This window comes from Triturus cristatus, chromosome 9 (genome assembly GCF_964204655.1).
Source record: "Triturus cristatus chromosome 9, aTriCri1.1, whole genome shotgun sequence".
Lineage (NCBI taxonomy): Eukaryota > Metazoa > Chordata > Amphibia > Caudata > Salamandridae > Triturus > Triturus cristatus.
This window is the reverse complement of record NC_140592.1, coordinates 856,172,152-856,196,254: the sequence shown is the minus strand read 5'-3', so window position 1 is coordinate 856,196,254 and position 24,103 is coordinate 856,172,152. Positions and strand designations below refer to the sequence as shown.

Sequence of the window (24,103 nt, the reverse complement as noted above, 5' to 3'; positions counted from 1 at the left end):
CTGTACGCTTTTCCACCCATTCCCCTGATTCCAGCAATGCTCATCAAACTGGTTAAGTCCGGGGCGCGGATGATCCTGATTGCCCCGGAATGGCCCAGGCAGTGGTGGTTCATGGATCTGCTTCACCGGTCTCTCCTTCCTCACATGCGGCTGCCGTGCAGGCCGGACCTTCTCACGAAGTTCGGGGGGCGGATGGTGCATCCCAACCTCTCGTCTTTGAGTTTGGCGGCATGGCTCCTGAGATAGTGCAATATGGCCATTTGAATCTACCAGAAGATTGTATGGGCACACTGAAGGAGGCTAAATGTCCTTACACTAGGACTTCCTATGCTTACAAGTGGAAGAGATTCTGCATCTGGTGCAAATCCAAGAACTTTGACCCGACAACATGTAAGGAAGATGTCATCCTTCCATATCTTTTACATTTGGCACAGTCTGGCCTTAATTTCCACTCCATTAAGGTTCATCTTGCTGCTTTGACTGCTTACAGGAAATGCCCTTCACAGACTTCATTCTTTCAGATCCCTGTGGTCAAGGATTTTTTGGAAGGCTTGAAGAAGGTGTTCCCTCCTGTCAGACTTCCCTCGCCTTCCTGGGAATTGAATGTGGTGCTGTCCAGATTGATGAAGGAGCCTTTTGAACCTATTCACAAGGCTTCGTTGCAGCACCTGTCCTGGAAGGCGGCGTTCCTAGTGGCCATTACATCGGCCCGCAGGGTGAGTGAACTTCAGGCGTTGTGTTGCCGAGAACCTTATACTGTATTTCATGCTGCTAAGGTTGTTATGCGTACTCACCCTAAATTTCTTCCTAAGGTTATATCTGATTTTCATGTCAACCAGACCATAACTTTACCTACGTTTTTTCAGAATCCTTCTTCTCCAGCGGAAAGGTCTCTACATTCCCTGGACGTTAGGGGGGGTGTTGAAGTTTTATCTTGATAAGACCAAAGATATTCGTAGGTCAGACCAATTGTTTATCAATTATGGATCAGTCAGGACCGGTCTTGCTACCTCCAAACAGTCCATCTCTCAGTGGATTGTGTCCTGTATACAGTTGTGTTACCAAAAGGCTAACAAGACCTTAGGGGGTAAACCTAAGGCTCATTCCACCAGGGGCAAAGCTGCCACGACTGCTTTGCTGCGTAATGTTCCGATTGCAGAAACCTGCAAGGCGGCCACTTGGAAGTCGGTCCATACCTTTGCTGTGCATTACTGTCTGGACGCGGATGCCAGGGCAGATGCTCAGGTTGGGCAGGCTTCGCTGCGAAATTTGTTCGCACAGTAGTGGTATTATTTTGTAATCTTCTCCACCGGCGTTTTTGTGTGGGGATGGGCTTGCCATTCTATTCACTAGATTATGACTATAAACAGAGATCCCCTACTACAGAAGGAGTAGTTTCTTTTCTGTAACTCCAGTTCTGTAGTAGGGGTATCTCTGTTATAATCATAAGCGCCCGCCCTCCTCCCCGGTGGAGAGATGAATGTTAATATAAGGAATGCTACAGGTCTGGCGTGCTACGCCTTCAAATAGAACTGAAAGTAAAAGAGACCTGCTGTGCATTCTGGGATACTGGAAAAGTTCTGGAAAGTTTTCTTAAAGGCACAGTATCCTGTTCTGAGCCACATAATGGCAGCCTATGGGGCTTGTCTGTCCATTCCTTCCTCTCTATCATTCCAGAGGCTTTTGCTGGAAGAGGCAGGTTTCTTCTCTATGGAAAAAACTGGACAGGCAGTGCTGTTGGTGGTTGCTGGTGGAATTCTTTCTAGTTGAAGTACTGGACAGTGTAGCCTGTGGATATAGGCTGCATTATCTGTCTTTGAAATTCTCTCTTAAGTGTAGATGCAGGTCTGCATGACTTGACAACTTAAGAGATTATTTTTATTGCTCCGGGGTCCGCGCACATGGGCGGGACTATTCACTAGATTATGACTATAACAGAGATACCCCTACTACAGAACTGGAGTTACAGAAAAGAAACTACTCCTTATGAAACACTCCTAGCCTACACTGCTGATCAGGATATACCCATTCTTTCAATAGCACCCTCCTGACAATCTAGTAAGCGGTGTTTCATGGCTGGGGGATAGGGACGCACAAACAGCCCTTTTGCCCTGACGTGTCAGAACCATTGGTTATCGTTTGACTAACATCCTGAAACATGGGCATAGGGTGGACGCAAGGCATATGAACCAACAATTGATTTTTCTTTTAAATCCCAGTCCCCCTATTAACGCCTCAAGTGGCAATTCCATGATGAGAAACTACCATAAGGTGGCCATGAAGATAGAAAAAGAAGCAGCTAGCACCTGCTTAGCCCGTAGACCTTGTTGAATGACCGTGACTTTCAGCGAGAAGTGGAGCACATCCTAGACAGGAAATACAAATGTCATTGAAGCTGAGCAACTACATTACAAGTGCCAAGTAGTACCCACTGCCATTTAGGAAAACCTACACTGTTATAAAAGGACCTCTGGCTACCCTCTGCCTTTATTTCGACAACGTATTTCAACCTGATTAAAAAATACAACTGATCCTAGGAATGAAATGTCTTTCACGTCTGAAACCTTATCCCAGCTCCACACCTGCAATTTGGACCTTACTAAAATCTTGAAGCATTTTGTAAATTTACAGACAAATGCTCTCCAGTGCTCATATGGCATTCCTTGCCCCCCATTCTCAAAGCCTACCTCAAACTGGCAGTACTAAATAAAGTATTGTGCCCTTCAGAAACCTGCAAAATAAGTGTGCGCCTCACTAAACCTCCTAAATCTGAATTGGTCGTCCCCTGACTTTACCTTGAAAATGTTCACACACCACCAGTGGTCACCAGACCACCATAGACTCACTAGGACATCAAATTAGGTAATTATAGCTACACCAAGAGCACCAACGAGAAGCTAGGAATCAGATAGCCTTTCAGAGAGTACTGATACTCTCAAACTCTGACACTAAAGAAGCTTTTGTAAAGCGGCTAGAAGTTTAGATAAGCAGAAGAAGACCAAATATTCATTTAAATGGAACTCATAACTTACTAATAAACTGATTTGAAGTTAAGGGTACTATCCTCTAATGGAAATACATGTACACAAAAACTAGATAAATAAAAAATAAAAAAAGGAAGTTGCTTGGAGGGCTGAAAAGATGTCCACAGCAAAGGGAACCTACGTCCAGGGTGCCGGAAATGTCAAGAAGCAACAAATAATGAATGTATCCATTATTAAGGTATCTTTCATAGATTCACATGCTTGAATCATTCCCGTCGTCGAGATGGGAGTCCCCTGTACATTTATAATGGTAACGTCACATTAGACATTACACATTAGACTCCCAGAGCGAGTGCTGCCTTATGCCATAGAGCTACAGTAGTGGACGTTGGTGTAAATCTGGGCGCACACCTTGCCCCACCATAGAGTGCCCTTAAATAAGTGCCGTGAAGCATTTTATGCTTGTCCGTTCTGTAAGCTGGGTCTGCTATGGGTCGATGGACCTAGTGATTCAAGACCACTAACTGTGTGGCCCAGTAGTAGGATCTGATGGCGGGTAGGCAGATGCACCATACCAGCTTTTTGCTTTTTGTAAACATAGCTATACGGGGAGTACCCTGGTTCCAAAGCAGGGCACAGACTTCAGAATCGATTAATTAAAAATAGTGAGGTGAGACTACATGTGGCGTGTTTTGTAGGGCATATAAAAAGCATGGGAGCGCCATCATCTTATATAGGGCCGCTCTGCAAGTGACAGTTTTTAAACATGAACTGAGAATTTCCAGCCTCCATCCTTGATGCCAATGCAATTAGGGAGCTAAGAGGCGAATCGGGGGCCATGTGTACCCTAAGTGTGGGCCAGATTCGAATTGTACATGGAACAAAAGTTTAGTCTATTAAATCTGCATACCTACATTTGTTTTAACTCCTGTATTGAAAGATGCTTTCATATGTGATTATGAAGATAGAGGCCGCTTGGTGAAATAAAATAATTACCAAGGATCACACAATTTGAGACCAGTTTGAGTCAAGAAATTTACAGATAGGTTGAGTAGATTATCTAAGTCACTTGACCTGCAGGTCTGGTAATATTTTTTTTTTTTTTTTTAGCCCTGGCTTCCAGGATTCCATCCAGTTTATCCAAACTGGTTAATGCATCTTCTTTCTGATATGTTTGTGTAGGATCAGAATTCAATTTCGAGAATTGTCCTGTTTCAAGAGGTGTGCCCTCTTCTTTGGTGCTCCTTTTGTGCACCTTCAGTGTACCCACCCGCTTTGGTTGTGAGCCTTGGTCAATCAAGAAGTGGTCACTTGTTATATGCCCCTGGTTTCTAGGCATTTATTTCCCTTCACCCCAGACTCTAATTTCAGGAAAATATCAAGCTAGCAGGTGTTACTCAACCAGCTGTCCCAGTCTTTTTTACCATATAAAGCAGGGGCACATGCAGCAGGCATCTACTGGTTCTTCCCTGAATTATTTGCCGCAGGCTGCCAGTACTGTTTTTCAGATCTTAATTGCCCACTGTTAGCCCTTGTCGCCTGTAACTGTATGAGTGTCCTCAGGAACAGTAAATGTGTCCATTCCATTGTTTTTACTCTGGAGTGTAGATAGCGCTTGGGGTACGGTCTTCATTATGAGGCCTCGTTTCTGTTCCTTGTGACTGTGTGCTAGTGAGCCAAGGAAAGAGGGTCCTGGCTGAGGAGTACTTAGTCTCTTCAGTCCCGATTGGCTCAAGGAAGGAGCCCTTCCTGTACCCTGGAATGTCTGGTGTGCCCCTGAGCATCTTCCAGACCTCCCTCATCAGCCCAGTTTCCACCAACAGTTAGCTTCCTATTATGGGGTCCCCTGGCAGTTTCCTTTCAGATTGACAGTCTTCCAGGCCTTCCACACTAGCAGGCAGTGCACCGTTCCAGTTTCTGCTTACATTTTCCCCTCTCGAGGAGGCCATTCTTCTGCTGAGCCCTTGATGTACTGTTTCAGGGACCCGCTGTGTGACAACTCGGCATGTTCCCGGCACAGTCCTCCTCCTTAGGCTGCAAGCTCCAATCCTTCTCAGTTTTAAACTGCCTCCTCTCCAGTGTTTCCTGAATTTTTCTGAGCAGACCTCTGCTGCTGCCCAGGGGCACAGCCGCCAAGCCACCCACATCCCCTACAAGGCCAGGCCTTTGTTATTATGCTGGCTGTCTACTCAAATCCCGTTTTTTATTGATTTAATTTTTTATTTTATTTTAAAGTTTCCAAGCAGAAATCAATACTGTTTTGCAGTCTAATTGCAAAATGTCTGGTCAGGATTTCAGCTGACTATCGGGCACGGAGCAGGGTCTATTAAACCATGTCTTCCATTCTTGTCTTTCAGGCCATGCCCCCTTCTGTTAGACACCTCATGTGTGATCTTCTCTGCTTAACTCTTTGAAAACATGAAACCTCCCCCCCGAACCAAACTGGGCCTACATGATCTTAAGCTCTAATCATTTAAATGTGCTCTAGATTGCGATTCTTAACCTCTCGTGTGGGGACCCCTGGGTTCCGCAGTCTCTACATCAGGAGTATGTGAATGGTTAGAAAAATAAATATTTACATATTAATAGAGTGTAGACAAAAAAATGTCAAATAGAAACAATTTAAACATTCGGTATATATGAAGGATTTTGAAATTGGAGGATAAAAGTTAAGTTGGTATCTTACGATTGATTTGTGAGCAGTGCAGTTGCATCAAACAGAATGCAATATGGACAATGAGTAGCTCCAACCTTCCCATTAAAATGTAGATTTTCTTTTTTTATCATTTGTAAATTAATTAGAATCTTTCCTCATTTGTTTGATGAATGCTTGCATCTGTATTTTTGTATATTTTGCGATTAAATCATTGAAAATTGCTTAGTCTGGGGTCCCTGGCTTTCAGTAATGATTTAGTTAAGGTTCTCTGGATTCCAATAATGGTTCACTGGGGGTCCCACGATTCCAATAATGATTCAGTTATGCTTCACAGAATCTAAGAATGATTCAGTGGGGATCCCCGAATTCTAGTTTGGATTCATTGGCTCTCCTCGAATTCTAATTATGATTAGGTTCGCTGTCCTCAGAAGTCAAATTGTTAAGAACCACTTCTCTAGATACTATACAAGTGTAATTTGTAGTTACTCGTGGTTTATTGCTATATTCACCTTTTGTAGAACTTCACATTCCCAAAGAGCGGATTCCTTCTATATAAATTGCATACATGTATAGACGTTTGTTCTTCGCTATGCCTGAATGGTGCCATTCTATCCTTTCCAATCCTGAAAAGTATGTATTGTTTAACTGACTTTAACTGGCATGTGCATCCGCTCTTAACTTTGGTCTGAAGGGAGTGAAGTGGATCTTTTGGAAAGGATTTATAAGTCCATAGGGGCCTTGTATGATAGATTGCTGGAGATCCTGTAGACCATAAAGAGCTAATCTTATTGTATTGCTAATGCTTGCTCCTGCTGTTTATCTTTTCACAGGTTTCCCATCAAAGTTTGTGTGAAGGGATTCATCCTGCACAAATGCTCTAAGATTTCGATCAAGTAGTGCGTCAAACTACAAGTGACTCATTTTGAATACTTTGGGATTAACATGCATTATTAGTTAATCTTTTTTTTAATTTACTTTTTTTCAGGCTCTTGGCATGCTTTTTTGGCATAAACACAATATTGAGAAGTCCTTGGCAGATCTGCCAAATTTTACCCCGTTTCCAGATGAATGGACTGTTGAAGACAAGGTTTTATTTGAGCAAGCCTTTAGTTTTCATGGCAAAACATTTCACAGAATACAACAAATGGTAAGTATTTGCCTTGAACACCTAGAACTTTTTATTGTAGAGCAAATATTTTAGAGGGAGGTGGTGTCCTGTTTGGTTTGGCCTTTTCTTATTTGAGTTAGTGAACACAGGGGCAAATCAAATTTTTGGAGTGGTTGAAGCAGATTGTTGAAGCAGATTGTTGAATGGCTGAACAAGGTTTCATTTTATGTCTACAACTTTAGCTATTCTTTTGACAGAAATTAGACTTTTATGCCAGTTTCTCTTTCTTGTAGATACTAGAATATAAAAAAAAGTGTTTTGAGCATTTGAAAAAGATGAATACTTGTTAATGTAATTACTTCTTTGCAGGATCTGGTTTAGAGGTGCATGCTATTAAAACGCCAATTGGTGTAGAATTGTTTGTAACATTTATTCTCCCTTACACCACCTCCCAAGCTTGCTTGGTTACTGGAACTACTATATGAATCTTTTTGACAGGAAATCTTCATGAGACCAAAACCATTTTGTCTACCAGGTTTCCATTTTTTTTTTTTTTAAACTTTGTATTTTGACAAACAGACAAAGCAGCCCCCCCCCCCCCAACTGCAAAAGGCATGTCCTACATCCACCAAAATGCAATGCAATTAATTGTAAGCTCTCAAGCTCCATCCAGCACCCAATCGGGTCCCCCTCCTTCTTGCCTCCTATTCCCCTGGAACTCTACCCTGTCTTCCCTTTTCGGCTCCATTTATGGACCCCATATCATTTCAAATTTACTTGAGCATCCCCTTGCACAATACACCAACCTTTCTGCCCCCATACACCAGTCCACACCTTTGTTGCACTCCGGCAAAGATGGCTGTGTCTTCTCCCCTCCCAATGTTTAAGGAAATCCCTACGTGCTGCCAAACAAGGCCACACTGCTAAAACAGGGCGTACCGATCTGGGGATCCCCCCCCCCCCCCAATATGCCCAAGGAGATCAGCTTGGTCGTAAGCTACATCCCAAAACCCCAGACAACCTCTTACCTATACACTCCCAATAAACCCTGACCTCCGTACAGCCCCATAATGTGTTGGTCAGGGTGCCCCTCATCCGGCATCCATGCAGACAGTGATAGTCACCCGTCCTCCGCATTCAGAATGGCATGTGTAATATGCCATGTGACAAAGTTTAAGACAGATCATTCTGAACCATGCTCTGATTGTGACCTCGCCTGGGTACCTGCATTCCATTCCCTCGTCTTCAAGTCTACCCAGGTCTCGTTCCCATTTCTCCCTGACTGAATCAGTCGGCGGAAGATTATAATTCAGATGTGTGGAATAGATTTGGGACCCCGCATGGCTTGTTGAGGGAGCTCTCAACGATCTTTGCTCTAGAGAGGTTTTCTCTTCTAGTTCCTCCTGGTGGGCCTTGCATTACCCCAAGATATATTGCAGCTGCTGATACCTCAACCTGGCTTCCTGCCAGCTCATATTCTGAGTGTAGTTCGTCAAACGAGATCTCCCCTTAATAAGTCTCCTAGCTTAGAGATACCTAGCATGTCCCACTTCCTGTGGCCCTCCACCTCCCTCAGTCCATTCAGCAGGTCCGAGTCCAACAGGGGAATCTCCAGTGTCAGTCGGCCCCGTCATCCCAGCTTCTGTGTCGCCTTTTTCCATATTTTCACCATAGTCTGTGGAGTAGGGCGCGAGTGGGAGGCAACCACCTTCTCCCGTAGAGTCTTCATAGGTAGCACTCCAAAGTCATAGCGGCTTGTTCAGCCCTCAGGGACGGCTCCTGCTCTTAATTGCTAGACTTGGATTGTGTTTGAGCTACGCTAGATTCATGATGCTCTGAATAGAACTCTTCTGACCTTTATTTTTTTGTGGGGGGGCACAAGCATTTCCAGTTCGCTATGCTCCCCTTTGGCCTCACCACTGCCCGTCGGGTGTTCATGGAAGAGATGCCAGTGGTTGCAGCCCATTTGCGGAGGATAGGGGTTCCAGTCATCCCTGCTATCTTGATGACTGGCTATTGAAGGCTGGCTTTCCCCAGGCAGTCGTAGGCTACCTCCAGACTATGGCAAACTTTCTGCATTCGCTGAGGTTCACTATCAACATGCCGGAACCACACATGACTCCCTCTGAGACGTTCCCTTTTGTTTGAGGCATTCTGGACACCATGCTGTTCCACGCCTATCCTACGGAGAGGTGAGTCTGGGTTAGTCTGGCTGCGATTGTGATGTTCTGGACTCTTATCTTGGGCCTGACTCTGAGGCTGCCGCGCCTCTTAGCCCCCTGCATCCTGCTGACACAAAATACCCAAAAGCATGAGGGTTCTGCCGTGGGACCTAAAGCCTCGGTGGGTGCAGCATTGGTGGAATTATTCTGACCTGGTACAGATTTCAGAGGGAACTGGGAAAGATTTGCAGCGGTGGCTGAAGAACTGCGTTTGGGTCCATGGCAGACCCCTCTCACTTACGTACCCAGAGCTCACAGTGGTGACAGATGAGTCACTCCTGGGTTGAGGCGGTTGTCTGGGATACGGGGAGATCAAAAGGCTGTGGTCTCCAGTGGAATCTCGGCTTCACGTCAACTTGTGGAGTTGAGGTTTATTCGCTTGCCATTTAAAACTTCCTCCCATACATCAAAGAAAGGCTTGTCCAGGTATGTCGGTACATTTTCCTGGTCGTACAACTTATAGCGCGATCTCTGAACTCAAGGGATGCATCAATACCACGCAGATCACGAATAGTTTCTGCATCTGGAGCTGGCGCAAGGTCTTTCCTCAGACTGTTGAGAACATTAGCTTGATTTGCTCGCCAACGCTGAGAACCAGCAATGTCAGCACTTCTACGCGCTGCAGTTACCAAAGTTTGCAGAAAGAGTTATACAGCCCATCAGGGAAGAGGGCAACATGCCCTGGAGCCGCATTTTGCCATTTCCCCACAGCAGCAGTCTGCCTCCCGTGGTGACCGGTGGTTGCTGGCAGCTTCGCAGCTACGTCTGGATCGGCGAGCTGCAGCCAACCTCCACCACCAGGTCACGGGTGGCAGCATCAGAGCAAGTTTCCGGGTGCATGTGCCATTGCTAGAGACTTGCACACCTCATCCTATGTGCCCCAAAAGTACCCCTCGCACAGGCACAAAGGGCAAAGGACTGGAGAAAATAACGAAGACAACAAGCAAGGTGGACAAAACAGGACCTACCTCCGCTTCAGAAGGGAAACCTCCAGGTATTTCTCGCAACACACTAAAACTCAAGGGTAGATTTCAGTTTAGGGCTATCTAGAGTTGAGGACCCCGAAACATCTCCCCCAATAACTTTTCCTATTCCTGTACCCATATCCTCCCGCACTATATTTCCAGGCCCACTGCCTTATATTACTGAAGCGACCCCCGGTACTTAAAGAGCCCCTTCTTGAAAGTAAGCAAAGAAAAAAGGGTGGGAGAAAACTGGTAACCCCTTTAGACCCTCTGCCTAGGAAGACTAAAATTACTCCTTCATTGTAGGAGAGTAGGGTCTGCTTTCTATGTTCACCCCCACTTTTTGCTTTTGCTTTACTGGTTTACGACTTAGATGTGGCTGTGGGCCTGCTAATCAGACCCACAGCCCTGCTGTTCTCTCTCTAAATTACTACTATGTACTTTAGGTGCATAACCCATTTGGATAGGATCACCTTATTGGCCCCTGTACAGTGTACCCTAGGTACCCAGGGCATAGGTGTACCCTAGGCCTACCAGGGGCTGCAGCATGTATTGTGCCACCCCTGGCCTGGCCTTCCATTTTGACACAACTGGCTGATCACTCAGCGGGGGCAAGGTCGTGTAATCACCCCTTGCTTAGGTGTAGTATTCCTATACCTAACTTACATATAGACACATGTGTACCTATCAGTCACTCCTATGGCAGGCCTTGACAATCCTGGAGGCAGAGTGCTTGGTAACATGTGAGATGGTGCTCTAGCATGAGCTGAGCCTGTCTGCAGCTTTCGGAACCATGTCCTTATAGCTGTTCTATGATATAGCCTACCATATACTCTTAAAGTGCCTTATAATCTTAGACGGTTATGGTAACTATGGTTTGGCTTTATCAAAGCATGTCGTGTAAGGTGTCTAACACTCGGGAATAATACCCCCATGCCATTTCTGGACATGAGAATATTATTCCCCCCTTCTAGAGGGAAAGACATGTTAAAATCATACTTCAACTGTTAGCCTCTGACCAAAGCCTCAGCATCACAAAATGGATGCTGCTGCCACGACACAAGTCTGACCTCCTGCTGCTGGGAGGGATCCCAGCCAGGGAGGCCTGGACAATAGGTTTCCTGCTTGGGGAGGTGCTAGCACCTCCCCAGACAGCCTTTAGTGTATTGGGGCAGGGTGGGCTGAAAGGAATGAGACATGCCTGGGGCACACAAGGTGTTCCTTGCATAGTCCAGTTCAAACCGGCGCTGGGGCACTCCAGCCCCAGCTCTGGCGCGAAACTGGACAAAGGGAAGTGGGTGTAACCACCCCCTCCCAGGTCCCACCCATAAGGCGTGACCTAGCAGGTATCCCAGCCCCCCAGATTAGTATAAGAGTGGGAGTTGGGCCTCAAGACTTTAGATTATCCTGAACCTGCAAAACTGAACAGAAACTCTGGACCTTCGACATTCGACGAAAGAAGAAGACTGAAGAATCTCCCTTGTAGCCAAGGAGTGGCTACCCTGTGCAAACAGGCACCATCAAGTGACTACCCTTTGCTTTGTGAAACGTTCGACGAGGAACCGACTGCAGAGCCCGACCAGAGCCTTGATTTCCAGACTTCTCCGACCCTCATCCACATCTGCAGCAGAGCTGAGATCCGTGGAGGCGACGAGCGACGTGGGACCGGCTACCTGGGAAAAGTGGCTAGTAACTTACAGCGCAGCTTCTGAGGTACCCTCGAAGTTGTGCACCGGGGATTGAGAAGCCCCAACCCCAAGCACCATCTGCACCGAAGACCAGCCCCCCACACTCCACGAGTCCTGCGTGGGGCCCTTCAGCATTTTCCTGCTTGCCGCGTCTGTCCGGTTGCTTGCCCGCTGGCTAGTGGCCTTTGTGACGACGCTCCCTAAAATCTTCTGCGCTGGTTTGGCTCCTCCAGACTGGCTCCCGCTTCTCTGCAAAGAAGAAGCACCCCAGACCTTCCTGGTCTGCACCAGAAGCAAGTCCCTTGTTCTTCGTGGGTTCCGCTTGCCAAGGCTTGGTGAGTCCTAGTCCAACTTCGACGCCGCCGACAGCAAGAGCCTTCGTGGGACAGCTCGCCTCCTGGTCCTGGTCGTCCTCGACGCTTCCTGGTCCTCCTGGCTCCAGCGACAAGCTTCACCTTCCCCTGCAACTCTTCACGACATCGCCTGGTTCCTTCCTGGTTCCACGTGGTCACTGGCTAGTGACCTTGACTCTGTCCCCTCTGCTTGCAGGTTTCTTCTCTTCTTGATCCCAGGCTTGGGATCCACCGGACACTCTCCCCTGACTGCCTGTCAGCATCTTTCTTCAGGCATCCATAGGAGTCGACGACGAAAACGACGCATCTTCACCCCTATGCACCCGCAGCCTGTGGGCTAGGTAACTTGGGTACTCCGGTGCTCATCAGGATAGTGACTATCCTAGTGTCTAGTTTTCAAGTCTCAACTTCCTAGCTACTCCGGAAGTGTCCTAAATCTATCTATTTCTAAACTGTAACATTGCTATTGACTTTTACGCATTACGCGTGAGTGTTTCCACTCTGCACACGAATCCCGTGGGCCTCCCACTCCCTAACTAACGCTAGTGTAGTGTAGCCCCAGCGATTCCCTAGGCCTAGGCCTATTCTATTTCCGTGACAGTGGTTCTTATACCACTTATTTAGTATATGGTTTGCGTGGCCCCTAGGGCCTAACTGTATTACTTACCTGTGTGACTTACTGTATGCATTAATAAGACTGTGTTGTACTTACCTCTAAACTCATAAAGAGTGCTGAGGGTTTGCTTAGAATAAATACACTTTATTTTATATATATATCTGTTGTGGTGTCCTTTCATTTGGTATTCAAGGGATTATATATGGTATCACAGCTGGCTTCACATGCCATTCAGAGTTTAGCCTAAGACTGCTCTTGTCCATGCTACCACTAGGATAGCTGGTCTATAAGGTTGACTTTACAACCAATCACCATAAGGGTATTTGGACTGATATAAGGTGTACACTATAACTAGTGACATCATACATCAGGCCAACTTCTCACATTGGTGAGCAGCGGTTGGGATCTGAGCTTGCTGTTGTAATACCATTGTAATCTTGAGATACTAAATTGAAAGATCACACAGATATTGTCTAGGTACATATAACATAGATTATTATACTTAAGTCCTACTGGACTTTGTAGTTGTAGGTTGAAGGGAATAACACACCCTGACTACAACTACTAGAAAGGTTTAGTAGATACAACTAGTGTAGGTAGGTGCACACACCACACCCTCACTAGATCATGCCTCTGGGAGGAGATCAAGTAGATGCTCTCTCAGGAGGGGCAGGTCTGCAGAAGACCCCCTCTAGGTATGATACCTTAACATTCCAGGAGATGAGACAATTGTGTACCTCCAGAGGAATAAAACAGGGTGCAAACCCTACCCTCCTTCAGTTAAGACAACTCCTAGAGGAGTATGATGCTCAGAGGGCATCACAGGAAGGTGCCCTAGGCGCAGAGGAGGGTCTACCCACCACAGAGGAGTCAGATGGGCCTTCAGATGGGGAGGTAGACAGCCAGAGCCAAGTAAGGAGACTTAGCCAGGCTAACTTAAGTTTACATGGGAGTTTGCATGGGGTCCCCCCATACAGACCCACAAGTAGACATTCACAGAGAAGCAGGAGGGACAGATCCCCTTCAAGGGAATCCATCCACTCCCATGTCTCTAACACCTCTAATGCTTCCTCTCACAGGGGAATGACTTCACCTGAGAGAAAGGAGCATGCAGCCAGAATGAGGGAGGCTAATCTGAGGATTCAGAGGGAAGAACTTGCCCTTGCCAAAGAGAAGCTTGCTCTGGCTAGAGAACAAAAGTTAAGTGGGTTAGAACCCACTGGTGGCAGCAACATTCCTAGAGATAGAGACAGGCACTATGATAATAGAAACCTGAGCAAGATTGTCCCTCCCTACAAGTGTGGGGATGACATCCACAAATGGATAACTGCTTTGGAGAGAGCTTGCAAAGTACAGCAGGTACCCCAAAGTCAGTGGGCAGCTATCTTGTGGCTCTCCTTCTCTGAGAAAGGAAGAGACAAGCTCCTCACAGTTAGTGATGAGGATGCAGATAATTACACTGTCCTGAAGAGTGCTCTGATTGATGGGTTTGGCCTAACCACTGAACAATACAGGTTGTTGTTCAGGGATACCCAGAAGACACAGACTCAGGACTGGACTGACTTTGTAGATTGTGCCACTAAGGCTCTGGAAGGCTGGCTATTGGGAAGTAAGGTTAAGGACTATACAGGATTGTATAATTTGATCATGAGAGAACAAATACTTAACAACTGTCAAAACCAGCTATTGCATCAACACCTGATTGATTCTGATCTGACTTCTCCCCAAGAATTGGGAAAGAAGGCAGATAGATGGGTCAGGACTAGAGTTAAGCAGAAAAACCAGAACCAGGGCGGTGATCAGAAAAAGGCAGACCAGAAGGGTAATGAGCAGAAACAAAAAGACCAGAAGTCTTCACCAGGCCCCCAAAAGGCTCAGGGGGAGGGTGGTTCCAAAAAGGATAAGAAGAAAGAAGGCCAAAAGAAACCATGGTGCAACTATTGTAAGTCTACCTCACATTGGTTTAGTGAGTGCACCAAAAAGGATAAGCCCCCAGCCACCATTGCCCCTAAGGCAACTGTACCCCCTAGTTCAGCTGTAAGTGGTGGTTCCCAGCAAAAGGGTGTAGTAGGGTTAACCCTGGGAACTGAGGAGGATTCTGGCCTAGTCAGAGTGCCTACTCAGGCTGTCCTGATCTGTGATGGGGACTTAGCTTTGTCCTCTACTGTAGGCCCCAGTAACCTGGGCAAGTACAGACAGACACCTTTTATCAACCAAAGAATGGCTCAGGCCTACAGGGACACTGGGGCTAGTGTCACAATGGTGACACCTGCTTTTGTGGACCCTGGACAGATCATACTAGGTGAGAATTACCTAGTGACCAACGCTAGCAATGCCACTACCTCCCATAGTGTGGCTATTGTTAACTTCTCCTGGGGAGGGGTAACTGGCCTCAAGAAAGTTGTTGTTAGTTCAGACCTTCCTGTAGAGTGTTTACTGGGCAATGATCTTGAAACTTCAGTTTGGTCTGAAGTGGAGTATAGGACCCATGCAGAAATGCTGGGGATAGATGCACATGTCCTTGCTGTGACCAGGTCACAGGCCAAAAAGTGCAACACTGAACAAGTGCTGGATCCTGAAACTATGGACCAGTCACAATCCAAGAGAAAGAGCAGTAGGGTTAAGGCTGTGCCTTCCCCCCTGCCTCAGGTGGTGGATCAGCCCTCCCAGGAGGATGGTTCTGAGAGCCCTGAAGGAACTGTCCTAGAAGAACTTGAACCTGATCAGGTTGAGTTTCTTGGGACAGGGGGACCTTCCAGGGCAGATCTGAGGCAGGCTCAATTAGACTGCCCCTCTCTTGAACCCCTCAGACAGCTGGCTGCTGCTGAGGCTGCAGGGAATGCTCAAGGTACCCATAGAGTGTATTGGGATGAAGGGCTACTGTACTCAGAGGCTAGAGACCCCAAGCCTGGTGCATCCAGGAGGTTGGTCATACCACTGAAGTTCAGAGGCTTCCTTCTAACCTTGGCCCATGATATTCCCCTTGCAGGACATTTAGGCCAGAACAAGACTTGGGACAGGCTTGTCCCTCACTTTCACTGGCCCCATATGTCAGAAGATACTAAGGAGTTTTGTCGCTCCTGTGTCACCTGCCAAGCCAGTGGCAAATCAGGTGGCACCACAAAGGCCCCCCTCATACCACTACCTGTGGTGGGGGTCCCCTTTGAAAGAGTGGGCATAGATATTGTAGGACCAATGGACCCACAAACAGCATCTGGGCACAGATTCATACTGGTGATAGTGGACCATGCCACCAGGTACCCAGAAGCAATTCCCCTGAGGACCACAACAGCTCCTGTTGTGGCAAGGGCCCTGCTTGGAGTATTCTCCAGAGTGGGCTTTCCAAAGGAGGTCATTTCTGACAGAGGTGCCAACTTTATGTCAGGATACTTGACTGCAATGTGGAAGGAGTGTGGTGTTAACTATAAGTTCACCACACCCTATCACCCACAGTGCAATGGGCTTGTTGAGAGATTCAACAAGACCCTAAAGGGAATGATAAAAGGATTACCAGACAAGCTTAGGCGAAGATGGGACATCCTTTTACCCTGCCTTCTGTTTGCTTACAGAGAGGTCCCACAAAAGGGGGTTGGCTACAGCCCTTTTGAGCTTTTGTTTGGGCATCCTGTAAGAGGACCCCTGTGTTTGGTGAAGGAAGGATGGGAGAGACCTCTCAGACAACCCAAACTAGACATAGTGGATTATGTACTTGGTCTCCGCTCCAGGATGGCAGAGTATATGAAGAAGGCTTCTAAAAACCTTGAGGCAAGCCAAGAACTCCAAAAAGCTTGGCATGACCAAAAGGCTGTACTGACTGTTTACCAGCCAGGACAGAAAGTGTGGGTGTTGGAGCCAGTGGCCCCAGCAGCACTCCAAGACAAATGGTCTGGACCCCACACTATTGTTGAGAAAAAGGGAGAAGTCACCTACTTGGTGGACCTTGGGACTCCCAGAAGCCCCCACAGGGTGCTTCATGTCAACAGATTGAAGGCATATGTTGACAGGGCAGACATGGGGCTACTCATGGCTACAGATGAGGGGCAGGAGGAAGAGAGTGACCCTCTCCCAGACCTGTTGACTCAGAACCCTGATGATGGCTCAGTTGATGGTGTGGTCTTTTCTGACAGCCTCACTGTCCATCAGCAACAGGACTGCAGACAAGTTCTGCAGGCCTACAGACATATGTTCTCTCTGACCCCAAGTCAGACAAACTGGTGCACCCATGAGGTGGACACTGGTGACAGTCTGCCTGTGAAGAGTAAAATCTACAGGCAACCTGACCATGTCAGGGACTGCATAAAAGTTGAGGTACAAAAGATGTTGGAGCTGGGAGTCATTGAACCTTCAGAGAGCCCTTGGGCTAGTCCTGTAGTCCTTGTGCCAAAACCTCACACCCAAGATGGTAAGAGAGAGATGAGGTTTTGCGTGGATTACAGAGGTCTCAATGCTGTCACTAGGACAGATGCCCACCCAATACCTAGGGCAGATGAGCTCATTGACAGACTGGCAGCTGCTAAGTTTTTGAGCACATTTGACCTAACAGCAGGCTACTGGCAAATCAGACTAGCTGAGAGTGCAAAGGCCAAAACTGCTTTCTCGACCCCAGGAGGACATTATCAATTTGTGGTAATGCCCTTTGGTTTGAAGAATGCACCTGCCACTTTCCAAAGGCTGGTGAATCAAGTCCTTACTGGGTTGGATGATTATTGTGCAGCTTATCTTGATGATATTGCTGTCTTTAGCTCCACCTGGGAGGATCACCTGGTCCACCTGAGGAATGTTTTAGAGGCCCTGCAAAAGGCAGGCCTCACTATCAAGGCCACTAAGTGCCAGATAGGGCAGAGCAAGGTTGTATACCTGGGCCACCTAGTTGGTGGGGGTCAGGTTCAACCACTGGAGAGCAAGATCCAGACCATAAAGGACTGGGCTCCTCCAACTACCCAGACTCAGGTCAGAGCTTTCTTGGGCCTGTCTGGGTACTACAGAAAGTTTGTTAAGAACTATGGGTCCATAGTGACACCACTTAATGACTTGACCTCCAAGAAGATGCCAAAGAAAGTTCAGTGGACAGCAAGCTGTCAAAAAGCATTTGATGACCTGAAGCAGGCCATGTGCAGTGCACCTATTCTGAAAAGTCCAGACTACTCCAAAGAGTTCATTGTCCAGACAGATGCTTCTGAGTTAGGTGTGGGAGCTGTTCTTTCACAACTGAATGTAGATGGTCAAGACCAGCCCATTGCTTTTATAAGTAGAAGGCTGACCCCTAGAGAGAAACGTTGGTCAGCTATTGAGAGGGAGGCCTTTGCTGTGGTTTGGGCCCTGAAGAAGCTGAGGCCATACTTGTTTGGCACTCACTTCAAGATTCAGACAGACCATAAGCCCCTCTTGTGGCTAAATCAGATGAAGGGTGAAAATCCCAAACTTCTTAGGTGGTCCATTTCCCTACAGGGGATGGACTTCACAGTGGAACATAGACCTGGGACTGACCATGCCAATGCAGATGGACTCTCCAGATATTTCCACTTAGAACATGAAGACTCAACTGGTCAAGGTTAGTTTAATGTCCCTAAGTTTGGGGGGGGGTTGTGTAGGAGAGTAGGGTCTGCTTTCTATGTTCACCCCCACTTTTTGCTTTTGCTTTACTGGTTTACGACTTAGATGTGGCTGTGGGCCTGCTAATCAGACCCACAGCCCTGCTGTTCTCTCTCTAAATTACTACTATGTACTTTAGGTGCATAACCCATTTGGATAGGATCACCTTATTGGCCCCTGTACAGTGTACCCTAGGTACCCAGGGCATAGGTGTACCCTAGGCCTACCAGGGGCTGCAGCATGTATTGTGCCACCCCTGGCCTGGCCTTCCATTTTGACACAACTGGCTGATCACTCAGCGGGGGCAAGGTCGTGTAATCACCCCTTGCTTAGGTGTAGTATTCCTATACCTAACTTACATATAGACACATGTGTACCTATCAGTCACTCCTATGGCAGGCCTTGACAATCCTGGAGGCAGAGTGCTTGGTAACATGTGAGATGGTGCTCTAGCATGAGCTGAGCCTGTCTGCAGCTTTCGGAACCATGTCCTTATAGCTGTTCTATGATATAGCCTACCATATACTCTTAAAGTGCCTTATAATCTTAGACGGTTATGGTAACTATGGTTTGGCTTTATCAAAGCATGTCGTGTAAGGTGTCTAACACTCGGGAATAATACCCCCATGCCATTTCTGGACATGAGAATATTATTCCCCCCTTCTAGAGGGAAAGACATGTTAAAATCATACTTCAACTGTTAGCCTCTGACCAAAGCCTCAGCATCACAAAATGGATGCTGCTGCCACGACACAAGTCTGACCTCCTGCTGCTGGGAGGGATCCCAGCCAGGGAGGCCTGGACAATAGGTTTCCTGCTTGGGGAGGTGCTAGCACCTCCCCAGACAGCCTTTAGTGTATTGGGGCAGGGTGGGCTGAAAGGAATGAGACATGCCTGGGGCACACAAGGTGTTCCTTGCATAGTCCAGTTCAAACCGGCGCTGGGGCACTCCAGCCCCAGCTCTGGCGCGAAACTGGACAAAGGGAAGTGGGTGTAACCACCCCCTCCCAGGTCCCACCCATAAGGCGTGACCTAGCAGGTATCCCAGCCCCCCAGATTAGTATAAGAGTGGGAGTTGGGCCTCAAGACTTTAGATTATCCTGAACCTGCAAAACTGAACAGAAACTCTGGACCTTCGACATTCGACGAAAGAAGAAGACTGAAGAATCTCCCTTGTAGCCAAGGAGTGGCTACCCTGTGCAAACAGGCACCATCAAGTGACTACCCTTTGCTTTGTGAAACGTTCGACGAGGAACCGACTGCAGAGCCCGACCAGAGCCTTGATTTCCAGACTTCTCCGACCCTCATCCACATCTGCAGCAGAGCTGAGATCCGTGGAGGCGACGAGCGACGTGGGACCGGCTACCTGGGAAAAGTGGCTAGTAACTTACAGCGCAGCTTCTGAGGTACCCTCGAAGTTGTGCACCGGGGATTGAGAAGCCCCAACCCCAAGCACCATCTGCACCGAAGACCAGCCCCCCACACTCCACGAGTCCTGCGTGGGGCCCTTCAGCATTTTCCTGCTTGCCGCGTCTGTCCGGTTGCTTGCCCGCTGGCTAGTGGCCTTTGTGACGACGCTCCCTAAAATCTTCTGCGCTGGTTTGGCTCCTCCAGACTGGCTCCCGCTTCTCTGCAAAGAAGAAGCACCCCAGACCTTCCTGGTCTGCACCAGAAGCAAGTCCCTTGTTCTTCGTGGGTTCCGCTTGCCAAGGCTTGGTGAGTCCTAGTCCAACTTCGACGCCGCCGACAGCAAGAGCCTTCGTGGGACAGCTCGCCTCCTGGTCCTGGTCGTCCTCGACGCTTCCTGGTCCTCCTGGCTCCAGCGACAAGCTTCACCTTCCCCTGCAACTCTTCACGACATCGCCTGGTTCCTTCCTGGTTCCACGTGGTCACTGGCTAGTGACCTTGACTCTGTCCCCTCTGCTTGCAGGTTTCTTCTCTTCTTGATCCCAGGCTTGGGATCCACCGGACACTCTCCCCTGACTGCCTGTCAGCATCTTTCTTCAGGCATCCATAGGAGTCGACGACGAAAACGACGCATCTTCACCCCTATGCACCCGCAGCCTGTGGGCTAGGTAACTTGGGTACTCCGGTGCTCATCAGGATAGTGACTATCCTAGTGTCTAGTTTTCAAGTCTCAACTTCCTAGCTACTCCGGAAGTGTCCTAAATCTATCTATTTCTAAACTGTAACATTGCTATTGACTTTTACGCATTACGCGTGAGTGTTTCCACTCTGCACACGAATCCCGTGGGCCTCCCACTCCCTAACTAACGCTAGTGTAGTGTAGCCCCAGCGATTCCCTAGGCCTAGGCCTATTCTATTTCCGTGACAGTGGTTCTTATACCACTTATTTAGTATATGGTTTGCGTGGCCCCTAGGGCCTAACTGTATTACTTACCTGTGTGACTTACTGTATGCATTAATAAGACTGTGTTGTACTTACCTCTAAACTCATAAAGAGTGCTGAGGGTTTGCTTAGAATAAATACACTTTATTTTATATATATATCTGTTGTGGTGTCCTTTCATTTGGTATTCAAGGGATTATATATGGTATCACAGCTGGCTTCACATGCCATTCAGAGTTTAGCCTAAGACTGCTCTTGTCCATGCTACCACTAGGATAGCTGGTCTATAAGGTTGACTTTACAACCAATCACCATAAGGGTATTTGGACTGATATAAGGTGTACACTATAACTAGTGACATCATACATCAGGCCAACTTCTCACATTCATTAAGATCATATTTTAAGGTTCAGGGAAAGGAGGAACTCTCTACACCCACTACGCTTATTACACTCACTACTGTGCCCCAAACAACCACCCAAAAAGAAATGGCGTCTTCAACAACAGATCACAGAAATTCCAGAGGGCAGGAGGGGCTCTTGCTCTCTAACCAATTCCAAATACCAGGGGAACTCCTAAGGATCCTAAATATTTCTGAGGGGAAAGAAGGAGGGGGCCTAAAGGAGTTTGTCATAACTTTGATAAGAGTTAATACCCTCTGCTAAGACACTTGATCTTCACCAGGATATACAACGGGTACATAGGGAACCCTAACATATCTAAGCCTAGAGAAATCCTGGTAAATTTTAACACCTATGTGATTAAAGAAAAGCTGCTCGCAGAAGATTTAAAGGTGGGCACTTTTACAAAAGATGATTGGTCTTTCTGTATCCGGTCAGACCTAGCCAGGGAGACCCAGAATCTGCAGTGGGAACTAGGGAAACAGATACACGAACTGAGATCACCAGGCACTTCGGCCCAACTAAAATTTCCTGCCACATTAATAATAATGTGGAATAGCAAGATGTTTAATGTAAATGATCCTGACGAAGTTGCAAACCTGATAGAAAAAATAAAAGCTAAGGGCTAGGTTTAGGCAACACAACAAATCTACTATAACCAATACAGAGAGGTGAGGGGAAAGGGAATGGGCAGAAAAGAAATTACCAACTTGGTCAAAGGGAGGGTTCCTCAGTTGGGGAGGAGTGACTAGAAATGCACTAATGTAAATAATTCACTGGGTGGGGAGCAGTGTGGAAAAAATTAAAAAATAAATAGGTCCTCATGTGTAGTAAATATATTGAGATCAAAGCATGCAAAGGAAGGGTGTCCCCCTCAAAATAACTAATACTACCCGTAGCCTCAGAATACTAAGCTGGAACGTAAATGGGTTAAGGGTGCCAGCTAGAAGGAGAATTTTGCTACTTTTAAAACAAATAATGACATTCTAATGTTACAAGAGACACACCTTTGGAAAGCAGAGTGGGAAGGGATTATCAAAGGTCAGAGTTGGATCAATCAGTATGCATGCACAAATCAAAGCTGCAATGTAAAGGGGGTAGCGATTCTAATAAAAAATGCAGCGCAGGCCAAAATATTAGAGGTCATTGCAGACCCTAAGGGAAGATGGCTGATAGTTATTGTAAAAATTAACACCATTAAATACTCTATGATCACGTATTATGGCCTTAATTAACACCATTAAATACTCTATGATCACGTATAATGGCTGGCGATTTTTAACGCATTACTTGATTCTGTCTTACACAAATCTTCTATACGGCCTACGGTAAACACACCAAAAATGAGCAAGACTATAAAAAATTTAATGAAGACTATGGGGCTGATGGATCCCTGGAGGAGTAAGACAGGCAACAATAAGGGTTATACTTTCCACAACAAAAAATATGGACATGCATCCCGCATAGATTATTTCTTAATTGAAACCAGGCTATGTAACAAAATTGCAGCAATCACACATCAACCTGAACACTTGTCGGATCACTCTGCAGTGAGATTAGTCTTATCTCTAGATAGTGCAACACAGAATCTGAGATAGACGCTAGACAGATCCATTATAGAGGACCAAAACATAATTGTGAGTCTGAAACAGGACACCCTGGAGTTCTTTGTTCTAAATAAAACTCCTCTCAGCCAGACATAATTTGGGACACATACAAGGTTTTTTTGCGAGGGAAACTGATAAGCTATGCCACACATAGGAGAAGGGAAGTTAACCTAAGAATAACTGGGCAAGAGAGGGTAATAGCTGCTGGGCTCGCTGACCTGAATAACGCAACTGGTGGAGAAGAGGCAAAAACAGACGGAGCCAAAAAAGCACTCTCAGAATATCTACATGAGATCATACAACAAAAGTGGAACGCCAGTCATCTTGCATATTACGAATACGGGGAGGGGTGTGGAAAGTTAGTGGCATGGAAGGCAAGAGGGCAGTTGAGCAGAAACAACTTCAAAGAAGTTATAGTTGAAGAAACAGGGGAAATGTCTCAAAATGATGAAGATATTGGGAGAGCCTTCACTGATTTCTTTGAAAACTTGTATAGAGACGACAAAATCTCAGCTTGAGAGTTGGCTGAGCCTAGAATCTGTCCCCAAACTTGCAGCAGACAGGGAACAATACCTTTACAACGAAAACCTCAGACGAAGTCTTTTAAGCCATCAAAAAGAGGGAAAGCCCCAGGCCCTGATGGCTTCCCATCAGAGATTTATAAAGCTCTAGTAGAGGATATAGCTCCAGAGTTAATCTCGCTGTTTAATCATATCTATATAGACAATAATACTATTTCTGACACGTGGAATGACGCCACAATCACCTTAATTCTCAAACCAAATAAAAACTCCAAAGTATGTGAAGCTTCTAGACCAATTTCATTACTCAATAATGATTGTAAGCTCTTCACAAATATCCTAGCCAAAAGACTGGGTGGAGTTATAGGTGAACAAATCAACACTTCTCAAAAAGGTTTCATGACAGGGAGACACTTGCATGAATTGGTTCACGACCTGGTCTGCACGATTGACATTATGGCACAGATGAATTGGGCAAAAATCACTAAAGAAGGGGCGCACGAGCAGAATGGCCGCAATACTGTGAGGCTCCGGCAGCCCAGCGCATTTCTCCGCCTAATTATCCTTCTTGGAGTGAAGTAACGAGACAGAAAGATGTCAGTGGGGTGCGCCTCTGCTGCTGCGGCCTCGGCGAAGAAAGCATCTTAATTGGAGCAGTGCTGCCCGAGTTATCCTGCGGCGCACTTCGAACCGGACAGGAGAGTGAAGAGTTGCGGAGCCCTCTCCCGGCCTGCGAGAATACGCGAGACTGGTGCTGCACACGAGGTGCCTGTGCCTGAGCATATGAGTCGGGAGCTGGGATTGCCGCGGGCGGACCTGCCCCCCTGCCTCCTGGTGTGGCGTGCGCTGTGTTGCTGCCTGCTCGGACCCTGGACCGGGATTGGTGGTGACGGTTTTGCGAACTACGGCAGCGGAGGGGACGACTCGAGACGACGGGACCCTGCTGCTCTGGGTGTGCGGACTCGGACGCTGCCGAGCGGCCCCTGGATCCTGGAGGCGAGACCCGGGTGCCGCAGTGAAGGCGGAGGCTCCCCCGGCTC

The 24,103-nt window shown here is 47.1% G+C and overlaps 1 protein-coding gene across 2 annotated transcripts in view; it reads left to right on the top strand.

Moving 5' to 3' along the window:
• RCOR1 (REST corepressor 1) overlaps nt 1-24,103 on the top strand; it is an 839,441-nt gene that overhangs the window by 200,803 nt on the left and 614,535 nt on the right. For both annotated transcript variants that reach the window (XM_085626333.1, XM_085626332.1), the window contains one exon: nt 6,626-6,787. In XM_085626333.1, coding sequence (XP_085482459.1) covers nt 6,626-6,787 — 162 coding nt within the window. The remainder of the gene's footprint in view (nt 1-6,625; nt 6,788-24,103) is intronic.